Below are 18,731 nucleotides of genomic sequence, written 5' to 3' on the forward strand. Positions count from 1 at the left end.
GAGTTGCATCTTGCATGTGTGTTTGATCCTCAAGTGATCTCATAAATCAAGGGGCTATAATCATAGGAGGAAAAAAAATCCCATTCCTTAGTATACTGTACCCAAGATTATTAATGGTGTGGCTCCTGTCTAACTGGCCTACACTTTGATGCTTCCAAATGCATGTGGACCTCCCACTCGCACTTTCTGTTGTCTGCCTTGTGTGCATGCATTCCCTCAGTAGTCTTTTGCAGGGATAATCTCTACAGAGCACACAGACAGCTCAGAGTCATCACCTATGCAGACTGGAGTGTCAGCTCAGAGGTCAAAACAAATAGTCGGCATCACTCACAGGTAACTATGATCTGACCTTTCTAGGGTGACACCTAGAAACGTTACAATTATCTAAATGTTTTCCAGCTTTCAAGGTTCAAACTTAAATGTCACCTCCTCTGTAGAGCTCCTACCCATCCATCTCTCTTCAACAAAGTCAACACAATTTCTTTTCCTTTTTCTACTTCTACTTCCTCACCTTCTCCTCTTCCTCCTCCTCCTCCTCTTCTTCTTTTCTCTCTCATTTTGTAGTAAGTTTATGTTTATACTAGGAAACTTTGGACAAGATAGCTAGCTTCTGGAGTGGTTTATTTATGTTTTTTAAAATGATGAATTGTTCTCATCTTAAATATCACTGTGGTGTGAACCTTTCCTGGGGAGGTAATGGGCACATACGTCTCCTTATTTCAGATAGAGACTCAACACTAGACAGAAGCAATGAGGCTACTCACATTTAGTCTGGTGAGGCAGCCAGTTCACTGTGCTTATTTACAGGGCCATGGTAAGAGAATACTTGGATGAGCACAGGTTACCAGAAAAATAACCACATCACTGAAGCTTCACCCCAGTGTACATGGCCTCCCTATGGCTGCCTAGATGGGGTCTCTCTTCTTCACTTAGCCTTCCACACTCTACACCTACTCAAGCAGCAACCAGGACAACGTGGAGCTTGGGCAAACTTACCTACAGCTGGGAGGGAGGGGCAGGGAGTGGCTAGAATCTCAGGAGCGGTCTGAGAACTCTTCACTTCCTATGGGAACTTAACATCACACTTTGAGGGATTCTTGCAGGTAGCTGTGACTGTTCTGCTTAAGGTGGTAATGACTGCTATGCTCAGGGGACAGCATTTCAGAACAGCCACTTAGTGGTCTATTGTGTTAAAGGCTTGGCTTGCAGAAATGTGCTATCAGGAGATGGTGAAGTCTTTTTAAAGAGGTAGGTCTAGGATGTCTGCAGGCATGCTTTCCAAGGGGCCAAGTGGGAGACACCAATCCCACATCGCCCTGTTGCTCAGTCAAAAGGTGAGTAGTTCATTTCTGTCCCATGCTCCTGTGATGACAGCAGCTCATCTCTGTCCCTTACAGAGGTTTGAAAGCAATGGACCTTCCTGGTCAAAGTCATGGACCACTGAGTCAAAAACAAACTGATTCTCTTTATACACCAGCTATCATCTTAATCATTTATTTCAGCAAAAGATAATAAGACAAGAGTTGGGAACTGAGTGGTATGTTCTTGTGAGGAAGAGAGAAATGCTGTGGGAAAGCCCCTGGTATGGGGACCAGAGCACAAAGACCCAGGCATTCATAAACTAGCCTCCTCCCTTTAGACTGGAAGCAGGCTTTCTCTTCATTCTCTTAAAGGCAGGAGTCTTCCCCCAAACACCAGCTGAATGCAAGCCTTTCCCAGCCGGGCTTAAGGAGACTTAGTAATTTACTGAGGAGTTCTAAGGGCTTTGTGCAGGCTCATTCTCATGATGACCCAATGAGCCTAGCTTTCCTGTCTCCGTTTTACAGACGAGGTACCATGTGCAAGGAACTTAAGACATTTCCTAGTTCAAGCTCTGTCAAATGACAGAGGGGTGGTGGTGCAGGGCTCTCCACTTCTAATCATCCCGGCTACTGATTCTCAGCAAACAGTCCACATCACCTTTGCCATCTTACTGAACTTCATTGGCTTTCTCATTATTTAGACAAACAGTTGCTTTGATTTTTCTCATTCCTTTTCACAAAATATTTCCCAAAGACATACTCATTAATCTTCTATGGCCAGTGAGAACGTTTTTCATTAAGATTTTACTAGAGGAGCTAGAGAAAGTACCCAAGGAGCTAAAGGGATCTGCAACCCTATAGGTGGAACAACATTATGAACTAACCAGTACCCCGGAGCTCTTGACTCTAGCTGCATATGTATCAAAAGATGGCCTAGTCGGCCATCACTGGAAAGAGAGGCCCATTGGACACGCAAAATTTATATGCCCCAGTACAGGGGAACGCCAGGGCCAAAAGGGGGAGTGGGTGGGTAGGGGAGTGGGGGTGGGTGGGTATGGGGGACTTTTGGTATAGCATTGGAAATGTAAATGAGCTAAATACCTAATAAAAAATTAAAAAAAAAGATTTTACTAGAATTCCATGAAATTGCCCTTATCCACACTGGGCATTTTTTATGCACCACAGGTACACACGCACCCAGGGACAGACCGGATGCTCTTCCTGTTTTATCCAGCACACCTTCAAGGCACTAACAGTGTAATACTCAACTCACCTAATATCCAACTCACTAACTGTCCAGCCGCCAACAAGGGAACTCAAGGAAGGCAAAGGCAGCTATCCACCTGCTTTTGAGAACTCTTGCCCTGAGCTCTATTTTCAGACAATTTCCAGTTATATGTCACAGTATGATATAACTTAACAGTAAATTTTATCTGAACTCTTTATTTTTAGACAACTTCCAGTTATACACCACGGTATAATTTAATGGTAACTCTACTCATTCCCATTGGCCATTGTCATGGTTTGGTTTTGATGCACAAATTTGCATGTGAGTGTGTGCACATGCAGGTGGAGTCCAAGGTTGACTTCAGGAATAACCCTCCATCCTTCTTCCACCTTATTCTTTTGAGGCACGGTCTCTCAATCAATTCTAGAGTTCACAGATATGGCTAGTCTCCACAGCCAATTTGCTCTGGGGACTCCCCATCTCTGTCTTCTCAGGCTGGAATGACAGGCAGGCTGCCTCATAGGCTGATGAAAGGTACAGACGGCAAAAGATTCAAGAAAGGTGGTGCTTGTATTTTGACACATTTCTAAGGCATTCTTACCTTAGCTGAATGATTCCCAGTCTAACTCTGTGGTGATAAATGGAATATAAATGGAGAGGTCTAGCAAAGATGGACAGGACTGTCACAGTCTAGGTCTCCTGGCCCAGGCTTTCTCTGCTTGCTAGTGATAGATAGTCTTGGGGGCAACAGTAAGAGAAAGAAATCTGGGCCTGGCCACTGTTTAGGGTTGCATTTTGTAGTTTCAGGGGAATAAGACATTCTCCCAATGGTGGGAGGCAGTAGATTCTGAAATTTTGGGGTTGTGAACCAAGTCTAGGAAAGAATATAAGGAGAAACAGTGACATTTATGTGGCTAGAAACTTTGACCTCAAATTGTTTTTTGTTTTTAATAAATTTTTAAAAATCCCCTTGGTGGAGCTGAGCAGTGGTTGGCACATGCACTTGGGAGGCAGAGGCAGGCAAATCTCCGATCAGCCTGGTCCACAGAGCGAGTTCCAGTGCAGTCAGGGATAAGAGGAATGACCAGCCCTATCCCAGGAAAACTGCACCAAGGTCACCATTTTCTCTTGTGCAGCCTCAGTTTCTAGCCATCTTGGCTGCATTCTCCCATGGCTGCCCTTGTGTGCACTGTTAACTCCCAAATCTTCTCTTCTGGTTACCTAAGCGTGCTGCTGCAGTTCCTGACATTATCTATCGGTGGGCTGGTAAGATGCCTCAGTGGGTAACGGTGTTGCCTGTCAATCCTGGAGACCTCACTTTAATCTCGGAAACCCACACCATGGGAGGACAGACCAAGCTACCCTCTGACCTGCACAGGCACACCATGGTACATATCCCACCTGCCTTCAAGAAACTGGTTTTAAGTTTACACACTTAGTTTTTCCCTTAATGTTTCCAGTTTTATGTACCCTTACTCTTCCAATTCCAAATCACTCAGCTCTCTTAGCAGTTCAGGTTCACGTCTTCATTTCAGTAATTTAGCTTTTGTATCAGGCAGAGAGCACTCAGAAGAGCACCATATCTTACTGATCTAAAATTTTAACATGCAAAGAAAAAAAATGACACATTTTTTAATCAAAGTAAGCAATAATGACAGGTTTTATTTAAAAATTTCCAGTAGAGAAAAACCCTGCTAGTGTTGGAATAAAAGTACTCGCTGTATAAGAGCAAAGGAGAATAAAAAAATTAACAGAAGAAAAGAAACCAAATAGTACAAAAAAAAACAAATCAAAATAAAACAAAAAACAAAAACAAAAACAAAAAAAACAACCTTTGAAATGGATTCCAATAGAGAGATCTTTAATCCTGCGAATAATGAACAGAGTTACCAGGTTTGGCAAACAATTTATTTGGAAATCAAAGCCTATGTCTGTACTGTAAACTCCATAAAAACTGCTCATTCAATTCAAGCTTTTCATATACTGGGTACTGAAACACGAAGCCAGTTGATTTGCGAACAGAAGGAATTACTCATCTGCTCTCACAGTTAGAGGAATTAACCAGCTGCTTAACTGTGCCGTGGAGCGGATAAGACAGAAGAAAAGAAGTCAGATAAAACTCTACAAAAACTGAAACACAGCAAATTCAGACACCAGCTTGTCTGTTTAAGGCAGCAAGCTGAGCTTTACGGTATAGTCTACATTTGCAGCCGTCGTTTTCTTCCCGACCCCGCCCCTCAGATACTCTGTAAACCCACTAGCCATTTAGACTATTCATAACCTCCAAATATTCTGTATATACATATTTAGCAAAGAGCATATGCCTGCCATCATTCTGACAGTAATACAGCCAGCATACAGTTTCAGAAAGATTACTATGCATGTCATAACGATTAACCTGTACTTTAAAAACAAACAAAAAACCCATTCATTTCTAAACAAGTAGTTTTAAAATATTAAGAAAACCCATGAGAAGATGATTCAACGTGGGCTCTGAGCCTGATGAAAGCCCACTTCAGAAAGACTATCAGCGCCAACCTTCTGCCAACACCCCACACAAAAGGATTGATTACAATCATTTTTTTCTTTTTTCCTAATAGATAATTTGTCCCTGGCTTGGCCATCTCTTTTTTTTTTAACTATACACAAAAGTCCTGCTGAAAGTCAGCATTTTAGTTGATTTTTACAACAGAATGTCACAATGTAAACTGAAAGGGTTCTTGCTATCAACCAAGGCTTGTCAGTTTCTCAATCCAATAGTTGGTCACAGAGGTCAAGTATTATCGTGGCTCCTTCGTCAGGTCTCCATCCTGTCTGACTTGTCCATCCTTCAAGTACATGCAAGGCTCGATAGTTTGCAAGAGACGGAAGCCACAGGTCTTTTAAGACACGGATGAAATAGGATTGTGGGGTGAGCCCATCTGGGTCAGAACCTTATCCAGCCACTGGAGAGGGCCATGCAGATGGATCTCAATCCAGCAGGGGGTGCTGGTAACATCCTGCCGGTGGTATTCGGCTCCCCAACCCTAGGCAAAAGAAAGCACACTGGGGATCAGTTAGCTCCTTAGTCTCAGTGATTCGGTACAAAGGTCAGATGATCGGTTTGTAGAAGCCTGCTTGGACTCATGGTAACATCTGACAAGAACAGCACACCACAAATGCATACATATGTAGTCGGTAAATGTTGGGATATATATTGAATACTCAAGTCCATCCTAGGACCCCCCAGATGACCCATTTTGTCAGGTATGGTGGGTGGCACACTTCTTTAGTCCCAGCAGGATGTCAGCCAGCCCTTTGTCTTCAAGGAACTCATTGTCTAAAGAGACAGACCTGCATATAACTGTAGCTGCTGAATGTTCAAACCCAGGGACACACACAACACAGGTGGAGTGCACACACCCAACTTTGTCTTAAAAGTTCTTGCTCAGATATATTTCTTAAAATTGCTAGAAAGAGGTATGTACCAGACCCTAGCAGCCATAACTCTTTGCAAACAAGGGTCAATCACAAGTTTGTGCTCTTGTTCACACCAACACCATTTTACTTTTTAAAATTTTTAAGATAGGGTCTCATTGAGTCACCCATGTTAGCTTCAAACTCAGTGTAGCCCAGACTGACTTTGAAGTCATTTGCAATCCTCCTACCGCAGCCTCTCACTAGTGCTAGGATTATAGGACAGCCGTTCACTCCTGGCTTTCATGGTGACCTCTACTGAATACTATTGTCCTAATTGATCATTCTGATACCATGTAGCAAGCCACCTTCCTGACCAGATGAATGATGGAGCCTGACACTTCAAGACAATGACTAGGTGTTGGGAAGAACTTTGGGGTACATAACTATCCTCCCTCCACTTTCACTTGAGACTGAAAGATCAAGAGATCTGTGTGGTTGACAGGTAGAAGAATTTAATCTTCCAGAGTGGGGAAGAAACAGAATATTAGTCTGTCTGACACGACCTCTACTGTCTGTATTCAGTGGTAAGGGGAGAATGTAGCAAGCGACTGCTCTAACAGGGCTCAGTGGTGGCATGTACTGCTTAGCATATGAGAGACCCTGGGTTTTATTCCCTCTGCCACAAAGATGGACAGAGGGGAACCAGGCATGGTGGCCCACACTTGTAATTCCAGCACATGGGAGGTAAGGCCTGAGGATTGGCATAAGTTTGTAGCCAGCTGGGACAGAATAGTGAGTTTCAGGCCAGCTGGGTTACAGAGTAAAACCCTGTCTGAAACACACACACACACACACATACACACACACACACACACACACACACACACACACACACACACACATATGGGTTAAGGAGATGGTTCAGCCTGCAGAGGGCTTGCCATGCAATCGCAAGGACCTGCACCCCAACACCCATTTCAAGAAGAAAACACTGCTAGAGGTGAATTCTTGGACAAAGGCGCTTACTTACTACGCAAGCCTAGCAACTCCTGCTCAGTCCCTGTGAGTCGCATTGCTGTTGCAGGACACCGTTTGAGTGTGGATTTATCTACGAACGCCTATCTGAGGCATCCAGGTCTCCGATACAAGCAATTATGAGCTGTGGGATGTGGCCGATGAGAACAGGATTCTGACCTTCTGTAAAAGCCATCTCTAGCCCATTGCCAGCTTTTTAGTAGATAGGATCTGTCCATCCCACACTCCCAGCCACATCCACGCTATCTTGCACAGATGCCATTCTTGTAAGCATTACATCCTTTCATGTCCCGTCCCTAATAAAGCCACAGGAAGCCGCATGCATCCTGGAGGCAGAGGCTTCAGATGTGTCTTTTCCCCTCTTTGTATTTTCTTTTTAGAATAATGATAAAGTATTTGCAGAAAGAAAAAAGTCAATAAATTTTGAATCTGCAGCTTTGGGCTGAAGAGAGGTCTTAACCGTTAAGAGAGGACCTGAGTTTGGTTCCAGGCATCCACGACTGCTCACAACAATCTACATCTCACTTCTGCTCCAAGAGATCTGACCCCCTCCTCTGACCTCCAGCAGCACACACACATTGCGCTCACACATACATGCACTAATAAAAGTAAAAACAAAACAAAACAAAAAACTTTAAATACCTTAGTGCAAAATTTTTTAAATGTACAAAAGTAACATTTAACTGTTAGTTGTGTAATCAGTAGGAAACAAATGCCAAGGAGACAGCTTACTGGAGCCAAAACTTCTTCAAGAATTCAATAATCACAGTCCATCAGGGACTTCAGGCATAATTACCAAAGCCCCAGTGAGAGCCAGTCCCATTTTACAGACCATGAGAAGGAGATCTGAGAACAGCCCCTGTGCCTCGACCACAGTTCAAACACCCCCACTCTCGAGAGTCCTCTCCCCCAAACGAAATCCACGTTGTGAAGTAGGTGGTAAATCACCTGAACCAAAATGCTAAGTCAAAAATTAAGTGGCACTTGTGAACAGTGAACAAGGACTGGCTCCTTGGTCACATTTGCACATAGTATACAGGCCAGTTTCTTTAAGGGGCACTAGTTTTTAATATTAAGGAGGTGCCACATTCAGCTAAGGAGGGGGCAGGATGCCTTTGATCTGGGGGAGGCCGAGCAAAGCAAGGCTCTGGAATCGCCCAGTGATGAACAAACCACTAAACAGGCCCTGCAACAAGCCACGGAGCTTCTGAAGACGGCACAGGAAAGACGACTGCCTGGTCCAAGTCTGTAATTAGCACTCTTCCTCACGGTGAAGTGGGATAAAGACTTATCTTGGAGACTTCAGAGACGAGCCAGTTGCTAGAGTGTGCTGCCATCAGATGCACATTGGTTTTTAACATTTCATCGGCATCTTCAAAAACTTTCATTCTCAATGGCAGAAGTGGACAGAGATATCTGTTAAGAGCAATGACGCCGATCTTCTCCTTTCTTTGATATTACAGATACTTTTGGAGCTGAGGGCCAGGGCCTTGCTAACTTTTCAATTACACATAAAATGCATGATTTACTAGAAATATGTAAGAACAAAACAAAGAAACCTGACCAACTGAAAATAATTTCCAGCGTAAATTGCTACATCTATTTACTCCCCCCACCCCCCGCCCTGTGTGTGCACATGGGGAGGACAGAGAACAGCTGAGGGAGCTGTTTCTACCACGTGGGTCCCAGGAATCAAACTGCCTGCCAGAAGGCACCTAAAAGAGCACAGGCCCTAAAAGATCATAACTGACTACAGAACTACAGTCACTAGGCACCAAGTCTCCTGTGCATACCGTGCTGAAAGCAAAGAACGAGAGGAACAAAGACATTTATTCAGCTGTCTCATAGCATGACCACAGATTTAAGCTACCTGTTAAAGACACTATAGCAGCTATGGGGCTGGGGACACAGCACAGTGGGTGGAGCGCTGGCCTCGTAGAGCACAGACCTTACGGCAGGGCAATGGTAGCACACAGCCTAGAATCCTACCTAGCCACTCCAGGTGCAGAGCTGACAGATCAGGACTTTAAACTCCTCCTCAGCATCAGCCCAGCTACCTGGGCTACGTTAGACCCTCTCTCAAAAGTACAGAAGATTGACCAGGGCCCGCAAGATGGCTCAGGTGGGTAAAGGTACCTACCACCAAGCCTCAGCATTACCAAGCCTCAGTCTATCCTTGGGATCCACACGGTGGGAGGGAAAGATTACATTGCTATGTTCCAGAATAACTTTTTGGACAGTGATACTCTTGTTAGAAATTTGGAAAACAACAACAACAACAACAACAACAACAGTAGCCTGCTGATAGGTATATATACACCAAGAAGGCACAGATTTACATGTTGTGAGAAGGCATGTGTGTGTTGTGTGAGCATATGTGTATGGGGGAAGTATGTGTGTGTGTTGGGGGAGGGGGGCATTCAGCCCGAATGAGACGGGTGGGCACTGCTCACCTTCACGAAGCTCATCCGAATAGTGCACATTTTGGTGAGTTCATACACGGTCTCGAACCCGTGGTTCACAGACTGCGCCAGTAGCTGAGCAAACTCTTGGTTGTTGAAGATTTTCAAGCTGCACCCGCTGGGGATCTTGCAGACGGTGGTGGGGTGAAAGCCGTGGTGGTAGTTGCAGTTCCGGCTCTGCACGAAGATGCTGCTGTCACTGAGGCATTCCGCATACACCTCTCCTCCAACGTAATAAAGGTGGACTCCTGCGGGGACACAGCCATGGCAGTCAGTTATTATCTGGCTGAGAGGTGCCTGGGGCAGAGTTAGGCCGCGCTACTCTGACAAAACACGCCGGTAACTATGTTACCCTTGTGTCAGCCAGTCTGTTCAGGAAATAACAAAGTCTCTCAAAAATAATAAAGTATAAAACTTTCATTTCACTGAGTATTTAATGTCCCACTTGGCTATGGTTAAAAGTATATCTGTGCTCTAAAAATAGAATGCAGTAAAACCTAGAGTTTACTGGGGCATCCTGTGCCTTTAAACTCTCCTGCATTTATGCCAGGGCTAAATTGTTCAGAAAACTTCAGAGAGATGGAAGGGATGATCAATAAACATGGAGGAACAAAACCCAGGGTAGAAAATTGAGGGAGGGGGCCTGTGAGAAATAAAAGCTTACCAAAATAACTACTACAAATAATACCTGAAAACATCTCCCAGCTTAGAACGCCAGGAGTCTAGGCAACACCCCACCTAGGAGAGCGGGCAGAGGCCTGGATCCTCTCCTGGTGAAGGTGGGAGAGCCAGTCCTGCAAAGCTGTTCTCCCAATGCCACGTGACCCTTCCCACGGGAAATAATTAAAAATGGGGAGGAGGAAAGCCCTCAAAACCTCCCCAGGGGGAACAAGCACCCAGCAAAGAGGCACGTGGTGTGGCTGCAGACCACTCCATGCCTGTGGCACTGCGCTACGGTGACTGTCCGAGGAAACACCATGTGCCGTTTCTACAGAGACATAGGGCTAGAAAACAATTTTAAAGGAAAAAAAAAACCCTTTATCCTGATAATAAAGATAGTGACTTTTCATCTTAGAAAATTAAGGCAGTGTATGAAAATATAAAGATGTGGAAAATATTAACAATGTTTCGGTGACAGAAAAACCTGCTTGTTAGCGTGCACACACTGCTGGCTTTGCCATCAGTAAACCCAGTCACTTTAGTCACTTGCTCAGGCAAACTTTTTTTTTTTTAATTTTTTTTTTGGAATCAATTTTTTATTAGTTATTTTCTTTATTTACATTTCAAATGTCATCCCCTTTCCTGGTCTCCCTCTGGAAATCTCCTCCCCTTATCCCCTCCCCCTGCTCACCTACCGACCCACTCCCACTTCCTGGCCCTGGCATTCCCCCACACTGGGGCATAGAACCTTCACAGGACCAAGGGCCTCTCCTCCCGTTGATGACCAGCTAGGCCATCCTCTGCTACATATGCAGCTAGAGCCATGAGTCCCACCATGTGTGCTCTCTGGTTGGTGGTTTAGTCCCTAGGAGCTCTGAGGGTACTGGTTAGTTCATATTGTTGTTCCTCCTATGGAGCTGTAAACCCCTTCAGCTCCTTGGGTCCTTTCTCTAGCTCCTTCATTGGGGATCCTGTGCTGAGCAAACTTTTAAACCTCTGCCCAACTGTCCTGTTATCCAAGTGCTCTCCCAAAGTGCACTGCTGACAACTATTTTCTTTTATTGCAGTCATGACAAATGTCACTGGACCAATTGTTACGGGTATCTATAAGAGATTCCTGGAAGTTAAAGGGCTAGATCGAAAACCCTAGAATTGCATGAATTCCAGAATTCTTGTGTCGATTTACACCCACAACAGCACTGTGCGGGTGCTTCGTTCATCTGACCCTCATCAGTGAGCAAAATGCTTGCAGCTGAAAAATAATACAATCATTATAATTTGCATGTGGGGCTGGCCATGCACTCATAGCTTAGTGGCCATTTGTGTGTCTCCTGTGGACTCCCCGTCTTTACTGCTCACCTGTCTATTCTGCTGCGGTTGTAGGGTTTTTATTTTTATTTTATTTTTTTATGAGTTCTATATTTAGGGCCAGATAGAAATGACTTATCTTGTATTTTCCTCTTACTCCTTTGTCCTTCAATGTTATTCATTTTATGTGTATGTGTGTGTGTGTGTGTGTGTGTGTGTGTGTGTGTGTGTGTATAGACAGACAGATGATAGATAGTGACATATGTTTTAACCTAGAGAAGTTTAGCTGAATTTTTATGACTTTTATTGAGGCAAACGACCTTTTGGATCGAATGTGTTTTCACAGAGCCTTTTGAATTGTTTGCCTTGTTACGGACACCCAGTAACTCATTCCCACGTGTGGTGTGACATGTGGTGTGACATGCAGGACCAGTAGCGAATGCTGCTGACCTGATGCCAACACCTAACATCAGCTCTCATGTGCAATACAGTATGAGTTTCATGTACTTTGCTGTTTTCTCTACAGCAAATCTGATTGATTTACTTGTAATATTTACTAGCCCTAATGTCAGAATTTTTTCTTTACTTGTCCGTCCATTATAACTTTTAACTATTCTTATTAACCTTTCCAAGTAATCTTGGTATCACATTTTAAGTCACAAATCCTACAGAAAGAATTACTATCTGCTTGAAATTGGTATACAATATTCAGCCAACCCTTTAAGGACCAAAGGTTGCCTGTATATGCAATTATTTTCTGTCTCTCTTAGCCCTGGAAGGAAGTGTCAGTAGAGGTGAGCTTTGGGAGTTTAAAGGCTTAGACCACTTCTAGTTCACGGTCTCTATGTTTTGTGCTTGCCGTTCAAGTTGTGAGCCACCTGCTTCTGCTCTAAGCACCATGCTCGTGCCGCCGCGCTGGCCTTCCTGCAGTGCTGGGCTCGTCTCTCTGGAACCGTAAGCTCACGTGAACTCTGTTCTCTCGTTGCCTTGGTTATGGTTTCAACACAGCAACATAAAAGCAATAACACACCAGGTCAGGGGAAGTGGCAGTACAAGCTTCCAGGTAAACAGAGTGACAGGGATGGACATGAAGGCTACCCCTGAGCTGTCCAGGGGGAGGGGAACACCTCATGTCCATTTCTAGTGGGACATGTCCCAAGAAGACTGTATCAACATGCCACCTGCATCGATGTTGGCATGGCGTCTGCTGCTGCTTGAGGGTCAGGATGTGAGTCCTCGGCTTATCTGTCATGATGACCCCGGCTTCTTCCACCATCTGAAATTCTACACTGAGTCCACTACTCTGGCATCTGGGGTGATTTCAGGAAGTGCAGCCCCAGTACCCTTATGTTACTCCTAATCTTTTTTTTTTTTTTTGAGGGGGTGGTTATGACAGGGTTTCCTTTCTATAACCATAGATATCTTGGACTCACTTTGTAGACCAGGCTGCCCTCAAACTCAGAGATCCGCCTGCCTCTGCTTCCACCTCCTGAGTACTGGGATTAAAGGCGTGCTCCACCACACCCAGTCCCTTGTAATGTCTTAAAGAGGAAATTCTACGATGTGGGTTTTTCCTACTTTGGGGGTCAAAGTCCCCATAAAATTTAGCAAAACAAACACTCCTCCATTTTGAATGTATTGATAGGTGTATATTCTAAATGTACCCTGTGTTTACAGGCATAGGAAAGCACCCATGTGAGCTGTGAGCCTATGTTCACCTTAAGCTGTCATTTCCATTTTCCCCTCCTTTGATCATATTAAGATGTCTACCTAATCCCATCTGTTTGGTTTCCTCTAAGAATAATCTTAGAACACTTCCTTAAATGCCTCTTATGCCTTATTAAAATATCCTCCTTTTTTATTTGATCTATTTCTACAGATGTTGATTCTTTTATTTTTTTTTTTTACTTCATTTATTTATTTAAAGACAGGGTCCCACTGTCTCCTGGCTGGCCTGCAACTCCTGGAGATCTGCCTGCCTCTAATTCCCTAGCACATGCTCCTTGTCTGCCTCTCACTGGTGATGCCCCGATGGGGGATCAATCAAACAATTTACTGGCTATGCAGATTTATCCACTGTATAAATTTATTTTTACTCTGCCTTGCAACTAAAATAGCTTTTAGAGAAATATTTTAAAATATGCAAATGCTCTGTCATAAAACTTCTCTTCATATTTGGCATATATTGACGGCTGTTTTATAACATTCACTTCCTTGTTTGGTCTGCAGAAATGATGTATGCACGTGTGAAGCACGGGCTAGCATGGTGGTGGGGTCAGAGGGCAAAGCACGGGAGCTGAGTTTCTCCCGCCGGGCAGTCCTGGGGACTAAGCTAAGGTCCTTCAGGCTAGGCAGCCAGCCCCCTCACCCACCCACTGAGCTGCCTCACCAGCCCCACACCAATGACTCTTCCGTGGTCCTTACTCAATGGTTGCAAAAACAATGACTTTTGTATTCTAGCACTCACTGGTCATTTAGCGACTGGACTTTCCAATTAAGTCATTTCTCTACTAATGATTCCTATGGCTGTATCAATTAGAATTTGCTTATTGGACAGAATCTCACTGTGTAGACTTGGCTTGGGATTCCTGATTTTCTGCTTCACACCTCCTAAGTGCTGGTATTACAGGAGTTAGGCTCACCACCACCACACCCAGCAGTATCGTAAGATCCACTACTGCAGTTAATTATAGTTGCTCCTCATTATCTGTGGATCTGGAATCCAGTTTCAACTACTCGCAGATCAAAAACGATGTTTTCAGATAGCACCAACCCTAACATGTGCAGGCTTTGTCTCCTCACGATTCACTCAGCAGTGATACTGTTTACATGACATGAACTCTGCAGTAGGTATGGTTCTCAGAAGGACACTTGAAAGGTGAAGTGTGGTAAGTTACTGCTACACTGTTTTATGTGTGGGAACTGAGCCTCTCGGGTCTCAGAACACACCCACCATGGAGACCAAAGGACAGATAGATTCTGGTTACTGAGCTGTGAGGTGGGAGTTGAATGCCAAGAGGCACCCGTGGCTGTGGCTTTCTGAATCCTTCCTTCCCATTCTCTCACAGGAGATCCTCCGGGCTTGCCTCGTCCCAGCTTTGGAGGCAGCCACCATCTCCCTCAGTGGGGACAGATATTAGCAGCAATGATATGGACCCTAGGCATGTGCTTGTCAATACTTTGTATCTTTGCTTCTTTGCCCTTTCGGTACACAGGGTAGAAAAACTACCTGCATGTTCAGAGGGTCACATATAGACAGGCTCACATATAGACATGCACAACAGCATATAAACACACACCATGTCATTAATTTATGATTTTATACCGACACTTCCAAGGGATGCCACACTCCTTCATGACTGCATGCTCCTTACTTCGCAGGCAAAGCTGAGCTGAGCACCTACCTACACGTTTAGCCATTTGCTTAATCATATAGTAAATGCATGTAAACGTTACAGAACTGTTCTAATTTACCACTAATAAATAATTAAGTCTATTAAGAAAGACAGGTGGGATGGCGACGTGGCTCAATGGGGAGAGTGCTTGCCACCAAGCTGATGACTTGAGTTTGATTTCTGATGGCCACAGGATGGAAGGAGAGAACCGACTCCCTGACTGTCCTCTGATCAAGACCCTCGAGCACACACGTACACATGCACACAGGCGCATGCACACATAGGCAATAAATGTAAAAATTCTTAATAAGATATTTTTATAACAAAAACATCAGAGTACTGCCCACAGTAGCAAGCCACACTATGCACTAATTCCTAACAACATTATCAGAGTTGAAAAAACCACTAAGATCATCAATTAGCACAGTCTTCAATAATATGAATTGGAAAATGTCTTCAAATAGCAGTGTCTGAACATTCACTGGCATTTGCCACAGGAATGACTGAGTCACTTCTAGAGGAATAAGAGACGAACGTTTGCAAGCAGAGAAAAGGGAAAGCTCACCTTTCCCAATATGTCGCCTGGTGTTTTCAATAGTGGAATTCCGGTTAACGTTGGAGAGCAAGCCAAGGCAGAAGCGGTTCTTATTGTTGGACGGATCTGTGAAACCATCCACCAGCACGCTGGTGGACGAGGCGTGGAACGCTTCACCCACACGGTTGTTGAGCTCATAGTACACAATAGAGCACCAGTGTTTTGGTTCCTCGTAAGCAACTGCCTGAACATCTGTAAGAAGGGAAGAAGAGGTTGTGTTGCTCAAGGTTTGCGCCTGGAGCATCCCCAAACTGAAACCGCACTGTAAACCTGGCTGGGCACCACACAGAGAAGACATGCAAGGGCGACTACAATGATCGCATGTATCATTTTTTGAGAGCTGAAGTACTTCTTATTAAAGGTGCATTCTCCTTTAATTGGGGAACAATCTTCTCCAATGATTAGCAGAAAACCAAAATACCAGCTAAGCAAGCCCAGCAGCAGCGTCTGCTGAATACTAACGATCTATTACTTGCTCATTAACATACAGGAATAATAGGAATCACTCTTGTGGGCACACCACCTACGAGAAATACAAGTGACCAATGAAAAACCAAGTGGCTCAGGAACAAGAGGGGCCTGGAGGTGTGCCAGCAGGGCTGGTGTGGGAGGGAGCTGCTTTGGGAGAGCCTTGGTAAGCCTCTGCTTTCCCAAAGCACCAAAACCAACTTCTGCCTATCCTGGAGAGGCTGCCTGGCTCCACAGGAGCCAGTGATGGCCAGGGCTGCAGTTCTGCTGTGATTCTAGCTCAGGAAGAAATCTTGCCAGCTGGCCATTCTCCCTCAGTGAATCATATCTCTCTCATCCAGACTCCATGCTAACTTCCTTCTATTTGCTCTAAGTCATGCCGAGCAGGTGTGTTTTGTCTCTCGCTTCCCAGAATGGGCCAACAATGGAAACTACCCAGCTTCACCGACAGGATGCAGCTTGTTAAGTCCGATCTCTTAAGCCTGACGAATCTCCAAACAGAAAACACTTCTAAATGCTTTCAACCAAAAGGTTGGGAGATGAATCCTTTCTGCAGCAAACCTCCTTTAACCCGCCTTTGAGACCCCAGGCATACAAACCACACTATTGCCAACGTAATTACTGATCTCAACCTCATGGGGCCTCATGACAAAGGGGAAGAAATGCAAAGAAAATTCAGCAGACATGGTAAAAAAAAAAAAAAAAGAAAAAAAAGAAGGGCTTCCATGTTCTTCTTCAGTTACATTTTATACTTAAGTGGCTTAGCTGAAAATAAACTATTTCGCTTGTTTTCTAAACAGTTCCCCCCTGTTACTCCACTGTTCTTCAAGCAAAGCTTTAGTGATTCACAAGTGCCAAACCTCAAAGGCGGCTGTGGCCACAGTCACACAAGCCTTTTATCAGCTCTTAGTGCTGTTAGAAATGCTATTCATCTAGTTTAGACTCAGACACATTTTTTTCCTATAAAAGGCCAGAAAGATTTTGTGGGGCATATGGTCTTTAGCACAACTATTCCATTATGCCTTTGTATCACACGAAAACAGCCATTGATAATATGTAACAAATGGGCACAGCTGTGTTCTAATAAAGCTTTATTTATAAAAACAGACAGAGGGCTGATCTGTCTGCAGGCTGTAGTTTGCTGACCCTTGCTCTGGGAAAACCACCATAGGTGACAACAGGAAAAAAGCCATCATTTTTTTCCTTTGACTATACAAGGAGATTTTAAATTGGCTCTAACAGGGAACATTTTAAAAGCTGTTTAAAAGGAAAAAAAATCTTAAAAGTATGGTCTCTATTTGGGGTATTAGAGCTAATCTCATCAGTACAGATACAGGGTCCACACAGGGTATCTTGCTCCCCAAATAAAAATTCCAAAACTGGGTCAGATAGAGGCTCCTCTCTCACACTCTTCGCTTGTTGACTCCCAACATCTAACGATGACCAAGACCCATAAAACACAGAGCACCTATAAAGGAAACTTCAAAACACAATCACTGATTCATGTATGTTCCAATTTACTTAACTGTACAGCTAAGGGTTTTATAAAGGGTATTTATTTTTGGAGCCAACGTTTTGGGTCACTGCAAAGTTGGCACAGAGACTTTCCGTACATCCTCCCATCACAGAGATCTGCCATCAGATTGGTGTACTCAGTATAATTCAGGAGCCTACATGGACACATCATCGTCCCGAATCCAGAGCTGGTGTCAGGGCTTGTTCTTGGTTAGTCTGTGGGTCTGAACACATATGAACAGGGCATGCTGTTGCCCTCACACTACCATACGGACAGCATAATAGTTAAGTCTTGAAAAAACATCAGCAACTCTGACTCAGGCCAAGGCACCTCTCGTTTCACTGAAAGTGGGGTTAGGAACAAAATAAAACCTAGTCAGCAGTCACGTGGCTTTTACTTTCAACTTGCTTCACCCCTGGGCTGAGTGCTTGCCGGAGGCCCCTCCCAGAAGTTACTGAGCGGATGGGAGACCTTGCCAGGGCAGCATGGCACCTCTTGGCATGCGGTAGTGTGCCTGGTGTCTGGGGCGGGATTCAGGGATTCTAGCATCTGCTTTTCTCTGCTCCCACTCAACATGCCACTGTGGTCCTGAGAAGTGTGTGGGGCCATCCGCCAGCTCATTACTGGGCTGAAATGGAGCTGGTGGTGACGACCAGGCCCCTCCCCAAGGAGGGAAGGTGAATTTCAGTTCAATTGTAAATTCTTTGAGGGGAGAGGGATACATTCTCATCCTGTAAATTCTTCTGGTAACAAAGTGAGGCATGAGTGCAGAACGGGAAAACGCACCATTGTTCCAGTGATGGATAAGAGCTATAAAATAGACGAGGTGCCAGCGCACGCATTGTGTGTGTATATGTGTGTGTGTGTGTCTACTCTAACACAAAGACAACCGTTTGGAAACCCAGCTGTATGGATTTCAGTGGGATCACCCGTGGGAAGTCTGCTTTGCAGTCCTGTGGATGGCCTGTTTCCCCTTGGCCCTTAAAAAGACAATTCTTACAGCACCGATCCCAAGTTATTAATTACTGAAGACCTGAACACACGGCCATCTAAATAAAGGACTATGTTATGTAACACAGGCCTCGCCATTGTCCCCTCTAGCTCTTCATGCCCAAGAGCTCTCCAATAACCTCATATGTATGCAGGTACATGAAACAGCTATACAAATCACGTATTTATTGATACTAAATCACGTATAAATATATTTCTAAATGGTTCTTTGTTTACATTATGTAACCATTTACAAAAGGTAAAAGCAAATTAGCATGCTAATGAGATAGATACACTTGCTCATTTTTAAAATAAATAATAAATGTCGGCTTAATATTCAGCACCGATGGATGAACAGCCTGCTTGGTTATCTT

The 18,731-nt window shown here is 44.3% G+C and overlaps 1 protein-coding gene across 2 annotated transcripts in view; it reads right to left on the reverse strand.

Moving 5' to 3' along the window:
* Positions 1-4,157: 4,157 nt before the first annotated feature.
* Smad1 (SMAD family member 1) overlaps positions 4,158-18,731 on the reverse strand; it is a 61,034-nt gene continuing 46,460 nt past the window's right edge. Inside the window, exons 5-7 of one of the 2 annotated variants that reach the window (NM_008539.4) lie at positions 15,354-15,575; positions 9,417-9,673; positions 4,158-5,555 (exon numbers count right to left, since the gene is read on the reverse strand). In NM_008539.4, the coding sequence (NP_032565.2) occupies positions 5,412-5,555; positions 9,417-9,673; positions 15,354-15,575 (623 nt within the window). In that variant the 3' untranslated portion in view covers positions 4,158-5,411. The remainder of the gene's footprint in view (positions 5,556-9,416; positions 9,674-15,353; positions 15,576-18,731) is intronic. The other variant, XM_006530746.4, reaches the window with a different exon arrangement.

The sequence above is a fragment of the Mus musculus genome, chromosome 8 (genome assembly GCF_000001635.26).
Source record: "Mus musculus strain C57BL/6J chromosome 8, GRCm38.p6 C57BL/6J".
NCBI classification, from domain to species: Eukaryota; Metazoa; Chordata; class Mammalia; order Rodentia; family Muridae; genus Mus; species Mus musculus.